This window comes from Oryza sativa, chromosome 1 (assembly GCF_034140825.1).
Source record: "Oryza sativa Japonica Group chromosome 1, ASM3414082v1".
In the NCBI taxonomy this organism is placed as follows: Eukaryota; Viridiplantae; Streptophyta; class Magnoliopsida; order Poales; family Poaceae; genus Oryza; species Oryza sativa.
In genome coordinates this window covers 15,625,639-15,644,981 of record NC_089035.1, presented here as the reverse complement: position 1 = coordinate 15,644,981, position 19,343 = coordinate 15,625,639, and the positions used below count along the sequence as shown (strand labels likewise).

The window sequence follows — 19,343 nt, the reverse complement described above, 5'->3', positions numbered from 1 at the left end:
TAATCCATGACGAATTCTTGGTGACGGATTCATAAACCGTCACTGACAGAGGCAATCCGTGACGATAATTTGTTTTCCGTCGTGGACGTGCACTAGTGGATATTCTTGGCCCGTTAACTCGTGACGGTTTTATCCAGATCGTCACAGTGTGTGATTTTAAAATCGTCACAGTGTGACGATAATCAAAAGGCATTTCAAAACTTGTTTTGCTTGAAAAGGATTTGAATTTGAGGTTCAAATGAATTTAAAAAAATGAAAAGCTACACTCTCTCTTGGACCATTTCTGGCTCACTCTCTCCTCTTGGGCTCGGGCCAGCCTCCCTCTCGCGCTCTGCCCCTTCAGCTGGGCCAGCGGCCCATTTTCCACATGGGCAGCCAAGACAGGCTAGCCGCAGGCCACCCTGCGCCTTGTAAAAAAACAAGAAACAAAAAAATGTAGCCCTCTAGGGGACTCGAACCTACGACAACACGCACAGTATTCATGAGGAAACCCCACTGAGCCACTGAAGCGTTTTGCCAAACGACGTGCACTGTATTATATATATTAAACTGTAGCAGGTAATGGACCTGCCACCTACTCGTGGTGTTCATCATAAAATTCACGAGAATAGCTGCAGATTTTTACTTTTAATGCGTGTATAAAAATTTAAATTAGTTTATCTCCCTCATACTAACTTCAACTTTAATTATTCTTTTTTATAAAATTTTCTAAACTCATGATCTATCCATTTATTGTGCTATTACAACTATTATTTTTGTCATACTTTCATGTGACTTTGTTTTATCAATTGAAGATTTAAATTTCAAAAAGTGGCAACTTCAAACAACATTTTGAAGCAGTAAATGATTGCAAAACAAATCAAACCCAAAAGACAAATTTTTTTTGAACTAAATTATTTTGTTACTAATTTGTTACTTGTATATGTTGCATATGGTAAAACTGAAAATATTTGCATATATATAGTGTGCGAACAAAAAATATTTGGAGCTTGTAGGAATTTAACCTAACACCTATAGTTATCCAGCAACATTCATAGCTACTTCTTTTAGTTGATTATGTATGCACTCACTTATACTTTTCACTACAAGAAATATATTAAAAGTTAAAGCAATTTAATCAAGTGAATTAATCAGGAAACTAAATTTTTCCTTTAAAAATCATGGCCGGAAATATTTTTGTAAAATTCTAAGCGGTCTAAATTATTCTCTAAAATTTTCCGTGAATTTTCGGAGCTCAATAACTAGTTTTAATACCACAAAATTCATTTAACCTATTAAAATAAATGGAAAATAAATTAAAATATCTCTCTGTCCTTGGGCCTTTTTTGGCCCAAGTGTTACTCTCTCCCTCCCTCAGCCCGCAGCCTTTCTCTCCCTCCTGGGCCGGCTTCCCATTCCCCTCCTTCTTCTTCGGGCTGCCAGCCTAGCCCATTTGCTCCCCCCTCGCCGAGAAGTCCATTTTAGCTCCCTCTTCTCAATTAATTTCAAAATATAAAAAATCCGAGTCAAATTTTATCATACTAAATAAACTTATGTGAAAAAGTTATCAAAAACAAAGTTGTATAACTTAATTAGATCTATCAATTTTATTTTGGTTATTTCTCCATCTGACTTTGATTGACCTATATAAAATTTGAATTTTAAATATAAGAAAAATCAAATAATTTTTCTGGTAGTAAATAATTTGAAATGAAAAAAAAATGTCAACAACAAAGTTGTATGACTTATCAAGATCTACAACTTTTGTTTTGGTCATTTTGCTATATGACTTCATTTCAATAATTTGAATTTGAATTTCAAATTATGACAACTTCAAACAGCAGTTTCAAATACTAAATGATTTCAACTGAAAAAGTCATCAATAACAAAGTTATATAAATCATCAATATCTATAACTTTTATTTTGGTCATTTCTTCATCCGACAAAGTAATAGTAACATTATTTATAAAATTTACATATCTCTCTCATAGTTTATAAACTGTATAAGAGATATGTACATTTTGTGAATAATGTTACAATTCGCTTTAACGGATGAAGAAATGACCCAAATAAAAGTTATAGATCTTGATGAGTTATACCACTTTGTTATTGATGACTTTTTTAGTTGAAATCATTTAGTATTTGAAAATGTTGTTTGAAATTGTCATAATTTGAAATTCAAATTCATATTGTTCAAACCAAGTCATATAGAAAAATGACCAAAACAAAAGTTGTAAATATTGATGAGTTGTACAACTTTATTGTTGATGACTTTTTCAGTTGAAATCATTTATTATTTGAAAATATTGTTTGAAGTTGTCATAATTTGAAATTCAAATTCAAATTTTTGATACAAAGTCATATAGCAAAATGACCAAAACAAAAGTTGTAGATCTCATTAAGTTATATAACTTTGTTTTTGACATCTTTTTCACATAAATTTATTTAGTATGATAAAATTCGATTTGAAGTTTTAATATTTTGAAATTAATTGAGAGGAGGGAGGAAAAACAGACGCTGGGCCGGCGGCCCGAAGGAGCAGCGGGCGCCAAACTTTCAGTGTGGCGGGATGTTGATCAAAATTTCAACGTGAAATGACCATTTTGTCCAGATATTTTAGTGGTAACTTCGGATGCACCATGGGTATTTTAGTAAAATCGCATTGGTTCCTCAACCCTAGCCGATCCAAATCAGATAAGCCGCCACCACACGCGAGGCGCTACTGCAGATGAGACCGCCGGCCTCTGTCTCCGCCGCTGCTGGGCGCCGGCCTCCGTCTTCGCCGCCGCCGGGCGCCGCTCACCGCGCCGGCTTCCTCCCCCTTCGCCGCTTGCCATGCCGGCATCCGTCTCCACCGCTGCCAGGCGCGGGAGCGGTGGATCCGCTGCCGCCGGCGCCTCTCGGGCCCAGAGGGGGCGTGCAGCGCAGCATCCGGGGCAGCCACCGGTGACGTGAATCGAGGTGGAAGAAGCACCGGCGAGGGAGAGCTCCGACGAGTCCTCCTCCTCCTCCTTCTCCGGCAGCAGGTCAGGGCGCAGATCCCCTCCCAGCAGCGCGCCTGCTTCCTACATCTCGCGAGCTCCGTCCATCGAGAGGCTGCTCGAGGAGGACGCCGCACTGCTGCACGCGTGAGCATAGGGAGCACGGTAGGCGATCATGGTGGGCGAGGACGGTTTGACACGGATGAAAAAGAAGAGGAGAGGCGCCAGTCTTTCTTTCTTTGTTTCTTGCATTAGTTTTCTTGGCGAGTTTTGACGCATGTGCCTCACCCATGTGCAGGAGGGCGGAGGCGGGATCTGCTACTGTGAGAGGGACTGGTGATTGGTGAAGCGCCCCAACTTCGACTGCGAGCGACCGCATCCCAACTGTAACCAATCTCTCTCTATCCGCTGATGCTAGTTGCTTATCAAAGTTCCTGAATCTGATGAATGCAGAAACCTCTAATTTAGTTAAGCAAGTCAATTCATGCTGTAACAATATGATCTCTGACAAAAAACTGAATTCCTTGTTTCTGCAAATGCAAGTGCAGTCATAAATAAGAAAGAATATTCGTGAAAGTTTCATAGAAACTAGATAAAAAAAAGAAAGTGTTTTAGATAAAAAAAAAGAATGTGTTTATTTTCAGAAATCCACAGTTGCTATATTTTCAGATATCTTCAAAACTGAATAATGTTTTAATCCATTTGCCAACAAAAAGAAAAAGAGGTGCAGAAAACAGCTTACTTGGGGGATACCATGGATCATGCTTGATTTGATCAGCTCAACGGTGATTTGATGCTATCTAGATTCATCCTTTTTTTTTTAAGTTCAACACTGTACACATTTGCTGGACATAATGCATATATGTTGTTTTCAGCGTGACAAATACAATGAAGAAGAACCTAATGCATTTGATTTGTTCAAGGAGTTCCACTACAGCAAGAAAAAAAATGCTACACCACTGCTGTATAGTAGGCTATTGTAAGATAAGTTTCAAACTTTGCTCTTTGTAATGCTTATTTTTAATTCTCTCATCAACAACAATGTTTGCTCCTTGCTTGCTAGACTCAAATGGAAAACAAGCTGTCTACAAGTTCGATGAAGAGGACTCAATCTGAGATGGAAGCGGAAACTTAATCTTTTGATCAGTCAAGTTCGATCAAGTTAATTCATGCATGATGCTATATCTTTTGCTACTACATGCATTTTGCTGCTATTGCTAACTTGTGTCAAGTCAATTTTTGACTAAGCTAAGCTATACATGCTTGCATTTTGCTGCCGCAGCATTCATTAAGCTCCTAGACTTGTATGCATTGCTTGGAATCTCTATTTGTTGTTGGCTTGAGCCATGGTAAACTGCAAGGTTGTATGCACTTTGAATGTTGTAATCTGATGTTGGATGAAAAATCATGTGATATGATATTGAATGGAAAAATGATATTTCTATTTGATTTGCTGCTGCAACTATTAGTTGCATGGGCTGTGTATATGGGCTTTAGTTGTGAAATTAAGCTGTATATATGGGCTGTAAGCGATGTAGTAGTGGGCTGAAAAGGGCACCAAAAAATGGTGACAAAATTGGGCTGCAAAGCTGCTGAAATGGGTTGTAAAGCTATTGAAAATGGGCTGCCAAAATGGCTGAAAAGGAGCTGCGAAAATGGATGGAATTGGGCTAAAAATTGGCCCATCTTTGATTTTGGCCTGTTAATAAATAGGTTGAGGTAGTGTCTACGTCATCATCCACGTAAGCAACCATGTAAGCATCCATGATGATGTGGCATTCAATCCGTGACGGTTATTTTTCGTCATAGGAAATGAACTTGGGCTGGGCTAACTAGGCCTCGGGCTCTATCGTGATGGTTTAAAACCGTCACCGATTCCATTAATCCGTGATGGTTTTTGGTAAACCGTCACAGAGGTTAATCCATGACGCTCAATCCGTGACCATCTCTGAAACCATCACAGGTGCTACATAGTGACGGTTTTTTGATGATCCGTGACGGAAATTTTTCATCATGCATTAACAGATTCCTTGTAGTGTTCAATGTTCCAGGGTGAGCTAGGACAGGAGGGTTAGGGGAGAGAGGGAGGGGAAGTTTCCTAGACTTTGAAGCATAGGCGTGTAGAGACGGCGGTGGCACTGCCGAAGCCATGGTTTTGGAGGAGTATGGTGGGCAGGCTTCGACATCTAGGGAGTTAGACCCGAAGTGGTTAGGAGGCGTGAGCGATGGTGACGTCTTTGATGACAGAGAGATACATGAGACAAGGAAGACATTGGTGCAGAATGCCTTGGAGAGATATATGAGACAAGGAAGTTGTCGGTGCAGGATGCCTTGCTACTGTGCGGCTTGTGGAGGAGGAGAGATTGGGGGGGGGGGAAGGTGAAGAAGGTAAGTCCGGCTAGCCTTGCTAGCACCGAAATTGGCAGGCGTCAGCACTTGGTTAGGAGGTGCTTTTAATGGGTGGAGGTGGGACAGAGGAGGTGGTATAGAAGATAGGAGAATGTTACTATGGTGCACATATCTGACCATCCAAAATAACTGAAATTTTATATGTATTTTCAGGTGTTTCCTGTTTTCAAATATTACAAAATTGTTAGTAAAATATGATTGGTAACTATAGATTTTGAAAAATCCGTAGTATAAACATCCAATAATCACATCATATTTCAATAAGGGAGTATATGTATGGCTGTCGACATATTTTTCACATAGTCATGGTAAGAAGAGAACTCTGTGTTCGGCTGCTAGGGTTGGCAACTAATCACTGTTGCACGGAAAACAGAGTGGTCCATTAGCGCGTGATTAGTTAAGTATTAGTTATTTTTTTTGAAAAATGGATCAATGTGATTTTTTAAGCAACTTTTGTTTAGAATTTTTTTGCAAAAAACACACTATTTAGCCGTTTGAAAAGCGTGCGCACGGAAAAAGAGGAGAGTGAGTTGGGAACTCTGGCTACCGAACTCAGCATAGGAAGTACTTAGATATTGTAGTTTCATTCCATATATAGAGTATTACACCATACTTATATTAATATATTCCATAGCACAATACGAATAGATTCACAATAGAACCATCAACACAATCCATAATTTTAATATATGACAAAAACATTGAAATTATAAAATAAGCATAGTTGCAAACATTGCTTGCTGCTCATTTATTCCTCAACAAGTTCTCTAGCTAATTGGTCCAACACATCTTCATGTCTCTTCAGTTTTGCTTCATTGAAGGTTGATGTATCCTTCTCCATCAATTTTTAAATACATTTGGTATTTTTCTACCCTTGCCTCCTCTCTTTTAGCACTTGCGTTCTCTTTTATTTTTGCTTCTGCTCCAATCAGTGTTGCTTCTGCGGCCTTTAGCAATGTTGCTGCTTTAGTTGTAATAGCTTCATGAAAGAGAACCATATTTTGACTTGGCTTGTCCCCCAAAGTTGATGGAGCACCTTTTCCTTTTTTCCTCTGTTTTGCTGCCTTTTGCCTCTCAAGGCACTTCTCTTTGCGCTCTGTTTTCTCCTCTATTTCTTGGTTCGATGATGAAGTATATGCTCCTGATTCAGAAATCTTGTTCCTCTTATTATGGCTACTCTCTTCAAGGACTCTACACCATTTAGGTTGTTCTTTAAGATCTTTCCACATATAATCCAAGGTGAAAGTATTTTGGTTGTTCTAACTTTTGTGCCATTCACGGGCTTTCTCTATTATCATATGATCAGAATACCCATTAGTGAAAGTACTTCTAGCTTTACAATAAAATCCACAGAACTTAGTGACATCTCTCTTGACATTATCCCAATGTGTTCTGCATTGCTTGGGGTTCCTTTTGTGCCCATTGCTAGGCAATACTGGTGTTGAACTCTCAAGCTATAGCCTTCCAATACTAATATTATTTTTTGTCATTGCCTTTGATGGGATCAACTGAGTTGTTCAACCAAGAGCTCATTAGTTGTATATTGTCATCTTCAGTCCAATTGATGCGTGTCCCTCTTCTTCCTTCTTCACTGCTTTCACTTGCCTCTTCAATCTCAACTACTTGTTTCTCCTTATATCTTGTATGGTATGGAAAAGCTCATCCATGTGAAGAAGTGTTGGCTGCAGCCCCAATTGAAGTACTATAGTGCATACCAAATTGTGATCTATTGGCTGCAAATCCAAATGCTTGGATAGATGACTACACTAGATTTTCTTGAAGTTGAAAACCTTTAAAGCTTCCTAGAGTAGTTTGCGCATAATAATCTTGTTGGTGAGCACCTTAAAAGATTGAAGGGTGTCCATATAGTTGGTAGTTGCTTAGAGGACCAAAAGGATGGAAATTTTGGAGAAAACTAGGTCTCAAGTTTTAGGGATAACTTGTGGGAAATTGGGTAGAATGGGGAGTTTTGGACATCACTATTTGTTGCTTACTTGTTTGGCTTAACAAAAGGCTCCACTTAGTATCTAGGGAACTGAATGGATCAATATGTTGTTCATCTCACTTGTGCCTCCTTTCGTAGGTAGCACAAGAATGTTGTAAGAAGCCAATGGCTAGGAAAGCAAATGAGCAACTCAAATGAAAGAGCACCAACGGCTAGTAGAAGTAGTTACTATCTGTAGTAACTGACATGTATATTTTATTGGTGTGAACAGAAAAACATTACAAGTATTATATTTTGTAGCTTTGTGGCCACACCTTAAGCTTAAAGTCTAGTTTTATTGCATGACTTGTGGTCTGACTCCACAATGTTAAATGTGTTGTACTATAGCAGCATTTATTGCTTATGGTTACTTTTTAGTGTACATTGTGCTATTGTGGATGTCCTAAGACAGTATGTAATTCAAAGGCAATAAAATTATTAAACGAGATAAAAAAAATGATGTAGCTTGATTTATAAAAAATACAGATTTAAATTTCATTCATAATAAATAAAGATAAAAAGTTATATACATATTTAACAAAATTTACCTGTATAGCTAGAGAAATTATATTGCAACTATGTAATTACAATGTAATTAGTCTAATTCAGTAACATATTTTAAGAGCACACGTTACGCTTACAAAAAATCCTCGAAAATAGTAAAAGTGAAGTGATTTCTTGCATACACTGTTTAATGCAATTTCAAATTTAAATTTAAGTTTAGATTGTTTGTGTGTTTTTTTTTAAAAAAATCGAACTGTTTGGATCAGTAAAAAAAAACAAATTGTTCGGTTAAGTGCCAAAATTATGGAATCGTTTGAGGTACTGAACCGAACAAGCACCTCCGCCGAATCATTCGCGGCATATCGCATCGGCATCGGATTGCAATTCGCACCAAACCGACCGCCACCGCCGCACCACCACCGAAATTCTCAATTTTCTCTCGCGACGAAAAGGGAATAAAAGCGCTTCGCCTCGCCCACTGCCACGCCCCCCATCTCTTCTCCCGACTCCTGAGAGAAGAAGAACCGCTGCTTCTCCACCCGTCGCGGAGCCCCGTGTCCATCCTCCGGCGCGGCGGCCGCCCCCCAGCGATCCGCCTCAGGTGAGAGCACCGCCCGCACCCCCTACTGCTCTCCCCTCCCCTGGAGATCGGCGTCCCACTCACTCCCATCCCCCACCTCATCGGTGGATTGGATTGGATACCAGTAGGGGGGCGATCGCTCATCGCTGCTTGTGTGCATTTCTTCTGGTAGGATTGGGGGATTTACTGCGTGACCGTGGTGTGATATTATGTTCGTGTTCAGTGCATTGCTTCTTCTTCCAGGAAGAGATATCAACTCTCTTTTATTAATCGACACGCGTCCTGTGTGTTCTTCTTTTTATCGCATCGTAACATCGTTAATGATGCAGGGTGGTTATCCGCGTTGTTAGAAGATACTATATGGATTGTAAAATCTATAGAGGATTGTTTCATTTTCTTCTTATTGTTGCTAACATTAAGAAGATGCTAGGATAGGATCATAGGATGGTGTAGGTCGACACTGACCACTGCATTGCTATTCGCGCAACGCCAATCTTTTAGTACTTCACTTCCTGCTTCACTCCTCTGTCAAAAGTCGATGCTTGGAATTAAATTCTTCTGGAAATTGGGAGCTTCTTCAAAGAATCGTGTTGTCCTGAATTTCTTTGTCCCGTTTGGCATTTTCCTTTTTTTTTATATTGAATGACTCAAGCCCATCTAGTGTAAGTGTGTAACTGCGTGCTCTAACATTTTCAACTGAACCAGGGGATAGTTTTCAAGTTTATCACCTTGCCTTTGCTGGTTTAGCTGTACCAAAAGATAAAAGGAACAATTTCCAATGAATTACATATACATTTTGTTTAACACCAAGTGAGCTTTATATAATATTTATCAATAGACTTGAAGACTTATATATATATTTGTTATACCCTATGCCTTATTCGAAACGAATCCAGTATGCTTTTTTGAGTAATGGCCTGGACTGCAAGTTGATTTACTGTTTATGACTATTACTATTCACAGTTAAAACTGCAAATTTATAGAGGTGTTAGGAAATGGAAGAAAGAAAATAAAAACAAACAGCTGTTTCCATGTCTCCTAGGAACTCTCAGTTGCTACCTAAAAAGCCAGGTGTTTCACTTGCTTGGTAAAATGCCACCGCACAATTTGGTACCACTGCTTAGGACCTGGCACAGTTTGGCACCGTTGCTTGGAACATAAACAGAAGGTCTCTTTTTAGTGTTCTGCTCAAGAGCTTTAAGACCTCTCAAGCTCACAACCATTATCATATGCAGGTTGCTAAAATGGATAAGCTCAGTGGTTCTGCACGTCTTATTATCGTTTCAGATCTTGACCACACGATGGTTTGTGTTTTTCAACTCATATCTTAGACTTGTTCAGAGATAATTGCAGCCTGTTATATGTCGTTTTAATCCTTCTTCAATTCAAACTTGCAGGTTGATCATCACGATGAGGAGAACTTATCCTTGCTTAGATTTGGCGCCCTGTGGGAGTCCGTTTACTGTCAGGATTCTCTACTAGTATTTTCAACTGGAAGATCCCCTACTCTTTATAAGGAATTGAGGAAAGAGAAGCCTATGCTAACTCCAGACATCACTATCATGTCTGTGGGGACTGAGATAACATATGGTGAGGCAATGGTTCCTGATGATGGTTGGGAGGAATATCTGAACAATAAGTGGGACAGGAATGTAGTTGTGGAGGAGACAGCTAAGTTTTCTGAGCTGAAGCTTCAGGCACGTTCAATATTTCACATCTGATTCTGTTAATCTACAATTATTTCGAAAATCTGATGGCTAAAATAACTAGTAACATTGTTCTATTGCCGTACATTTGCATGGATACAGCCAGAGACAGAACAGCGTCCACATAAGGTCAGCTTTTTTGTTGATAAAAAGAGTGCTCAGGAAGTGATAAAGTCTCTCTCCGGTAATATGGAGAAATGCGGGGTGAGGCAACATTCGACTTGATGTTAGCTTGTTTCAATTTTGGATAACTTAAGAACTATTTATGGTTTCTTTTCGTATTATGTTAACTGCTATATTTCTTGTAAACAGCTTGATGTTAAAATAATCTACAGTGGTGGCCAAGACCTTGACATATTACCTCAGGGCGCTGGGAAGGGTCAAGCACTTGCATATTTGCTTAAGAAGTTAAGCTCCTGTGGAAAACCACCAAACAATACTCTTGTTTGTGGGGACTCTGGTAATGATGCAGAATTATTTAGCATCCCTGGTGTACATGGTGTCATGGTCAGTATACAATAAATTTCATGAAGTGTCTAACAAAGTTCATGCCAGATTGAATATAAGTTTACTGTAACTGCAATCTTTTTTTAAATTTTTCAGGTTAGCAATGCCCAAGAGGAATTGCTTCAGTGGTATGCAGAAAATGCGAAGGGTAACCCTAAAATTATTCATGCAACTGAGAGGTGCGCCGCTGGTATTATCGAAGCTATTGGACACTTCAAACTAGGACCTAGTGTTTCTCCAAGAGATGTGGGGTTTCCTTATGTTAAGGAGGACCATATCAAACCTACAGATGCTGTTGTAAAGTTTTACGTTCTCTATGAGAAGTGGCGCAGGGCTGAGGTTCCAAAATCAGATTCAGTTGTACAGTACTTCAAAAATATCACTGTAAGTACATCACTGCCCAGTGTGATGTTTCTTCAAAATAATTTGTAACCTTTGTCAAAATCAGTTTTATCTTTTACCTCAAAAGAAATTATCAGAACCTTCTAATTTTGGAAAAGAAGTTATATTTCCAATTAATAAAGTGAACTGGGTCTGACGTATTATATTGTTGAGTTAACTGATTTTTTATTTGTTTTTGGTTTGTCTTAGCATGCAAATGGTGTTATCATTCAACCTTCTGGGCTTGAATGTTCTCTCCATGCCTCTGTTGATGCATTGAGTTCATGTTATGGTGAGAAACAAGGGAAAAAATACCGAACATGGGTGGACAGACTATTTGTCTCACAGTCTGGTTCAGACAGTTGGCTGGTCAGATTTGACTTGTGGGAGGCAGAAGGTTAGTCCTTAGAATTGTGTAGAATGAGTGAATTAGCTCTTATATGATATTTTTTACACTTCATTCAAATTTCTTTAATGTTTTACTTACACAATTTAGCTTGTTCAATCATATTTTTTCACTTGTAGGTTTCTCTAGACATGTCACTTCAATCTATTAATTTTGTTGTGTGTTGTAGTATATCCTCGTACACACCAGAAATTATATGAAGGTTTTAGGCAATAGTTTATGAAAAGATTGACAACATATTCAACTCTGCATCTGTACGTACAAATGTCATAATACATTACACATATGCAGTCTAGTGCAATTCATTTGTAAATAAAAGTAAGAAAACATACTCCTCAATAAAAAATAATTTATTTTATATACGATTTAAATTGGACCAAAGCCAAGAAGAGAACCAGCTGTCTCGGCTAGGGACAAAGAAGACCCTGCAAGTACACCCAATGAATATAAATGATTAAAATATGTCCAAAGTTGTAGAAGACCGGCATCAATGATAATACATTCTTTGGAGTCTACATTTTTCAAAGTACGAAACTTTGGAGTGGCAAACACACATGAAACTCTAATATTTGATTGAAATTGAATATGATTCTCTGTACTAAAAAACACTAAAAATTTTCAGTATGGTATTTATGGATTTCCATGTTTACCTGGATGCATGATTGAACATCTACTCTCTTTTGATGCTTGTGGTTCAGATGTCTATGCTGCAAACTGATATATGATTTATATTAGCTTGTATTGTTCTCTGTACTGTCTAGACAACAGAGCACAACTACTGTCTAACAGAGAGCAGAGCACAACACATAACCTTGATGACAGGCTATAATTTTTGTTATTTTATTCTTTTTGTACAAATGATTCTCACCTGAAAGTTTTAACACATTCCTACTTTAGGTGATGCGCGGTTGTGCTGTTTGACAAGTCTTGCGCTGAATGTAAAGGTACATCATCTCTACTCAGTCTTGCACTGAATCCCGTTGCAATTTTGCATCGTTAGCATGTCTGCATGATCTAAAAACGCAGGTTTAACTTCACTTTTTTTTTTTCAATAATATCAGCCTGAAACCCCTGCTGGCTTCCTGATAACACATGTACACAAAACATGGCTCAAAGGATACTCTTCAGCGGATGAGCAGTCCTCCAAGCTTTAAACCCTTTTTCACCCCTGTGCACACGGAATGAATTTACTTGATGATAAATGAAGGACCTGCTCGTCTGAGAATCTCATTTTCTTATTTAATGTAATATAAATGATCTGTCTCGTGACTCGTGCGATGATAAAGTGAACGATCTCAGAAGGCAACTTCAACAAATGTTGGATATGATTTTACAGAGAGTTCAGAATTAGATTTCATGACACAAGTACCGCTAAGCTGGCATTATTTGTGGGCACTTGCCAACAAGTTTTGCATCACTATGTGCCTAGCGGTCAAATACCTTGCAAAAATTATGACATTATGCATGTTTTTCTTTATTTCTGAATGATATTAGGTAACATCATTGGTTCGCCACGGATAAAAAACATTTGGTTCTTTCTTTTCCCCTACCAAAATAAGCCTCTTGCCATTTAAAAAATATATGGCTTATTCTGAGTTGGCACAAGTATTAAGGCAATTAAAATCAAGAAAAATATGAGTTAAAGTATTTATGCTACTGATGCTTAAATACATCGAAGTAGGGACATCAGCTAGTGATAAGTTTTAGTAGAGAGGGAGACTGGTGATAAGTTTAAATTCAAGCTAATTATATATTTTAAAATTCACATTGTCGGTGATATGTGTCTGGGGGTATCAAGACCAGAGGGAGGAGGCTGCCGGTACCAACGTGGCACTCCCCCGAGGAGGGTCGGGCCCGTGGTAGGGCGGCGACCGCCTCGCCCCCTCCATGCTTGGGGGTCGGGCTGCCCCGACCCCCTTCGCATGACGCCGCTTGTGCGCGGTTAGGTGGGCGCCCCCAAAGCCCACCTAACCGCATTTAAGGAGGCGTGAGTGGGCGCACCACGCCACCTTAAATGCAACGTGTGGTACGCCTGACCGGTCGAATGACCGATGGGATCGGGATAGTGCGTCTACGCACTGGTTGCATGTCATGCGGCCTCTGTCACGTCGTGATGATGAGAGGCTTAGCCGGAGTCAGTACATCTCACCTAGTCAAAGCAGGGTTTCCGTTTCCCCGTGCAAGTAAAGACCCAGAAGTCTTCACTCATTAATGATGAATGACACGGATGCCCCCCGTGTCAGGCAGTTGGATTTGACGGGCCCCATGTCGTAGCGCCCGTGCGAGTGGCTTCCAAGTTAAGCAACAAGACATGCATTTAATGTGAATGCCCTCGCTCTCCCCTAGGCAGTTTTCTAGGCCCATGTGGCAGCCCCTTGAGATATAAAAGGAGGTCCAGGCCTGGTGAGGGGAGAGATCGATTCTTGGGCGAACTCACACTCGAGTCTGAGCGACTTAAGTGATTTGTAACTTACACTCAATCAGCCAGACACATAAGTAGGGTATTACGCTTGCAGCGGCCCGAACTTGTATAAACCACTTTTGTCTCATCGTTCCTGAGGGGCCCAACCCCCTCTATGTCACACCTTCCATCGAGTCTTTGATTTTCACCCACTGCCCCCGGCCGAACTAACAAGGGGGGGCCTCACTGTCCCTCGCTTGAGGAGTGCACCCTCCGACACACATGCACCTTGTAGATTATATTTGAAATATGAGTATAAATCTATAGGAGTATTTATATGCTTGTGTGTTTGTTGATGTAAAAACACGAGGCCTGGGAGATCTGCTTAACTCCAGTGCAGGTCCAAAACTTGCCTTTGGGTGTGTGAGCGTGCCAGTTGATTTGATCCTGCAATCAACAAGAAATAAAGACAAAGAAACCACGGTTAAATCCATAAAAGATAGCCGATCGGCTGGATGCTGATGACAAATCATTTATCTTTGAGCCGATGTCATATATGCATCGATCGGCAGTCATGAATAAATAAGAAAGAACTAAATCTACTCAATCGGCTGTAGATATTAACAATATATAATCCTTATGTCGATATATACTTAAATCAAGTGATTGGGACATATCGGTCACCATGCCGAGACAGTATAAATCACTTAGATCGAAATATATACCAACAACAAGACTATCTATGTTCATAGCATAGCCAGTCAGATAGATCTAGCATGTATCGGCTAATACTCCGATACCACTCTATATTAAGATATTAATGCAAGTAGAATATATCAAACAGAAAGCCTAATATACTTTTAGCGCAACAGGATCTTAACATAAAGGGCAGATTTAACATGTCAATAAAGCATATAAGATAAATATAGTTAAATAAGATAAGATCGGCTGAAACCCCAATACAACCCTAATTGGCAACCAAAGACAGGCTAGAGATTGAAATTCTAATCACGACTTATAAGATCAAACTCAACTGATGCAGCTATAAGTATGAAAAGAAAGGCAGTATCTAGACAATCAAATCGTTGGATGTTTTATAGAGTGGTAGATATCCTATATAATCTAGATCAACATCAGTATTTAACCTAATCGGCTGCCTTCTATTAGCAGATGTTGGCCGATTGTAGGTTATATGACGATATTGCTAGAGATTACGTAAGATATATGATAACTCGACGAATTACATAAACAAGATTAGAGTGTCATAAAGATAGAAGCACTAATCCCGAGAACGCAAGCCGCCATAACAAGTTTTACCTCTTGTTGAAGATCAAAACTGATGCAGCTCAACCCAAAAGTAAGAACTCGTCGAAACAAAACGAAAGTAAAATGGGTGGCGATGCGCCGAGATTGTATTGAACGTGTGTTCGTTTGATTACATGGGGCTCGGGTCTATTTATACCCGAGAATTACAAAATACGTCCATATCGGACACGACTCTTATCTCTAACAAACTCTAAGATACCATAAGTCTTTGCGGTAGACTTTTGCCCAAACATATCTCTAAGGAAATTATATAAAATATCCTAATTAATAGATACAATTGACTTCTCAGGACTCTATCCATGCGTGGCAATCATCATGAAGCACGTCAACCTAAACCGACAACATATGCTGTGTCATATTGTCGGATTCGGCTTAATCGGCTAACCCCGTCCAACTCGAACTCTGTCGATCCTAGTCGTAGCCGATTTGGACTTTAGCCGATCTTCACTCTGTTTCCGGGACAATCTCTATCTCGATTTCCATCTCGATTCCTCCTTCACATCCGATATTTGGACTACCAAATTTGGTCGTTAACAGTGTTGCAACGGTGTATTCATAATAAACTAAACTTTTTATGGGTTCATGTGACCGAGAAAAGTAGGCCTCAGCCTCAAATGAGGGAAATATCCAAGTATGGTCATCAACTCTCATAACTCAACTAAAACATTCGTGCATAGTTTTTTATGTATTGTTTTGATCATTTGTTTCTATAGATTTATTACAATAAGATTTTTTCGAGAAAATATTACAGTAAGACATAGTGCTAAATTTATAATATTATGCATATAATTTTTCATGCACAATTTTTTATTTCATATTATAAGTCACTTTGAATTTTTCATGCACAATTTTTTTAAAAATCTATAAGTTGCTAAATCATTCTTTAATCTTAAAAAAGTTTGACTACGAAAAGCTCAAAGCAACTTATAATATGCACTTTTTTGATGAACGTAGTAGAGTACTATGTATTTACTGTATACGTAAGAAATTAAGATATATAGACATTGTTATAGATATGATGCATTGGAGTGCTCTTTTTTTCGAGGGAACGGGTGGGAGTTTATGCGATTCCACTGTAGAAGAAGAGAGTTGATCTAATTTATAAAAAAAATCGGACCCAAAAGCCTTACAATGGCTCAGTTAATTTGTGAAAAATCAGCAAAAACCCTGGTATTAACAAACTGAACCTAAACAAAGCATAACCATCCAACAAGGGAAAAGCTCCTAAAATGAAGCCTTCAAGGACACGCCGACAGAACGGCAACATCGCCCGACCCTAACGAATTTATGGTTTTCATCCGGAGAAATCTCTTGATGTGGAGTTGAACAAGGGCTCCAATAATAACGCCTTCAAGAAAGTGAACGGCGCCCGAGAGCGTCGCCGTTGCTAGCATCGGCAAACCTGAGTAAGGCTTTCACCTCGAAGTCCCATCCAAACATAGCGTCCCCAACGGAAGCCACCAAATACCACCAACACACTGGAGGTGCCTCTCCTATGCACACAACCACCTGCACACCGTTGACGACCTACTCTACAACCGGCCTCGCTAGTACGTGCGGAAGCCACCAGAGAGGTGCCGGATCTAGACCTACGTGGTCAGATCAGGCCGTCCCTCGCACAGCCTTCGCCGCCGGTCTGGGACGAGAGGCCGCCAGCACCGGGTAGGGAGGAGGGCTAGGCCGCCGGTCACCTTAGATCTGGAGAAAGGGAGGAAGGGAAAAAATAGAGAGAAGGAAGAAGGGGAAAGGAAGAAGCAGGGAGGAAAGGGAGGGAGCGTCGCTGCTACCGGCCATCGCCGCAGGTGGCAGCGTTGCCGGTGGCGTGAGGCCGGCGACCGTGCGCTGGGGAGGTTGGGGAGGCGGGCTTTGCCTCCCGGATCACTGAGAGAGGTGACACAGGAGTCCGGCGTGACGCATAGGCATTGGAGTGCTTTTAATGGGCAACTTTTGTTCTTTAGTAAAGCGGCTCGTTGTATAATGTTTATCTAGATCATGATCATATTTCATTATCTGCAAGGCCTACTTGCGTTGGAAAGTTGCATGGGAAAAAAAAAAAGGCAGAAATCGTGATCAATGGAACTTTTGTTGATGATGGTCCTTCAGTCCTTGCATGTGGATTTTGTGGTACCAATCTGCCAGCAGCACAACTTTTCCTTAGGTTTATAAACGGCTTATATATAGTAATATCGTCGATTTTAACTTAGGATCATAAGAATGTCGTGAAATGTACAGGTGACGATCGACCATCCTTTAAAGTGTGGTGGCATATATATTAACAAATCCAAGTAAGGTCCATTAAACAACACAACAATTCTCAGTGATTTTGCAAAATATATACAATAACCTACCAATTTTATAAAAAGAAAGGAAAAAAAAGTGCAATGCGAACATAGCTTTAATTGTAGATTTGTAATAATCTGGATGAAAAGTTAAAAATTATACATCTGAAAATGTTGTTTTAAAAGTATAAACATATTTAGGATTCACAAATAGATGTCACTAGGTAATTCCCCGCGCTTTACTGCAGGAATTAGCAATTCTCAATATATTTTTTCTCGACAACCAGAGTAAAAAAGGGAACACAAATAATGAAATATAAGAGTTTATTAGTACTTATCATGAAACAATCAAATGATACCCGTGCTTTTATATGAAACATATTGATAATTATATGTTAAAAATTATAAAAATAATAGATAGATTTGTTAAAATGTTATGCAAATATTTACAACATCATATATAATTTATTTAATTGTGGGCTATAACTTTATAGAAAGTATAGATTTCAGATGTATAAACTTAAACCTTGAAATCTTAAAGCACTTTGATTAGTAAAGATGATAATTGTAGATTGGTCCTGAAAAATACTTCTATATAATTATATTTTTAATGATCTCTATGACCAGGCATGTGAATAAAAATGTAATGATAAGACATCATACACATTGGAGACAATGTCAATGGAAACGGCAAACAAAAAAAAAGATCTGGTATATATGTGATTAGGGGGATCATCAATATCAATCAATTTTTTAAACTGCACGATTGCATCCAAAGGTCACAGGTTAATTTTTTTACGATCATCAAAAGTAAAGAATCCCCACCAGTATAAAAAAATATTATCTTCAAAAGCATTAAAATAAATCTAAAAGAGATCGTGAAAAGAATATGAAACACTGATGCTATACTAGAGTTGGAATTAACTTCACAACATATATATGAACTCTTTTGGATCCTTTCTTTTGTGAAAGCAAACCCTCATCGGTACAACTGAGAAATAATTAAGTGTGTAGTAAAAAAAGATGAAATGAAGAACAGAAGAGCAATTAAATGGAGCCTTCCATTCCTTCGATCGATCAATCGATCGATGAGGCATGTTAGCTTTGCTAGAAGCCGTGAGCAATGCACGCCTCCCAGAAGAGCCTGTCACTCTCGGCGTCGCTGCCGCCGGCGGCGGCGACATCATCCTCCGTCGCCGGCGCGGCGCACTTGCCGTCGTCCGCAGCCACCACCAGCTGGTAGCCCGCGCAGTACTCCCGCATCCAGCGCTCCCACGACAAAGCCTCCACGGAGCCAGCCGCCGCCGCCCCGCCGCCTCCATCCTGATCACCCCCGCAGCACGACTCGGCGTCGCCATCGTCCGCAGGGCAGCTGCCGCGGTCCACCGCCGCCGCGTCCGACTCCGAGTCGCCCGTCGCCTCCATCAACGACGACGCCATGCTCGGCGGCTGCTCGGAGTTCATACCGACGGGGCGACACAGGAGGCCGAGAGGGAGATCGTTGTGTCGTGGCGTGGCGTGGTGAGGAGAGGCGTTTTGTAGCGGGCGGGGAGGTAAAAACGTGAAGAATGTGGGCAAAGGTCGCAAGGAAATGAGCGAGCGACGGGTCAAAGATTACTGATGCGAAGCCGAAGCAGCAGCGGCAGCAAGAAAAAAATGGGTTTTAACCGTGCGGTGGCGTGGTAGGCTGCTATCTAGTTCATACTTCATACACGTCGCGACTTGGTTGCGCTTGCGCGCCCTCCTCTCTACTTTATGATATACTCCCTCTATTTTGTAATGGATGAAGCCATTGATTTTTGAACAGATGTTTATCATACAATTCAAAAATTTTATGTAAATGTATAAGATATAAATCATTCTTAAATTACTTTAAGTTATAAAACAATTCACAACAAA

The 19,343-nt window shown here is 39.9% G+C and overlaps 2 protein-coding genes and 1 pseudogene across 2 annotated transcripts; 1 reads left to right on the top strand and 2 right to left on the bottom strand.

Annotated features, from left to right (window-relative positions):
- Positions 1 to 6,118: 6,118 nt before the first annotated feature.
- On the bottom strand, positions 6,119 to 8,582 carry LOC107280847 (glutathione S-transferase T3-like; annotated as a pseudogene).
- LOC4325448 (probable sucrose-phosphatase 1) lies at positions 8,344 to 12,923 on the top strand. Its single transcript, NM_001401834.1, has 9 exons — positions 8,344 to 8,459; positions 9,674 to 9,742; positions 9,836 to 10,135; positions 10,247 to 10,348; positions 10,457 to 10,651; positions 10,748 to 11,035; positions 11,243 to 11,429; positions 12,336 to 12,382; positions 12,500 to 12,923. Exons 2-9 carry the CDS (start codon positions 9,683 to 9,685, stop codon positions 12,590 to 12,592), a joined length of 1,272 nt encoding a protein of 423 aa, NP_001388763.1. The 5' UTR covers positions 8,344 to 8,459; positions 9,674 to 9,682; the 3' UTR covers positions 12,593 to 12,923.
- Positions 12,924 to 18,330: 5,407 nt separating this feature from the next.
- Positions 18,331 to 19,060, bottom strand: LOC107278589 (uncharacterized). The gene has a single exon (XM_015765405.3). The coding sequence runs from the start codon at positions 18,906 to 18,908 to the stop codon at positions 18,552 to 18,554; it is 357 nt and encodes a 118-aa protein (XP_015620891.1). The 5' UTR covers positions 18,909 to 19,060; the 3' UTR covers positions 18,331 to 18,551.
- Between the last annotated feature and the right edge of the window lie 283 nt (positions 19,061 to 19,343).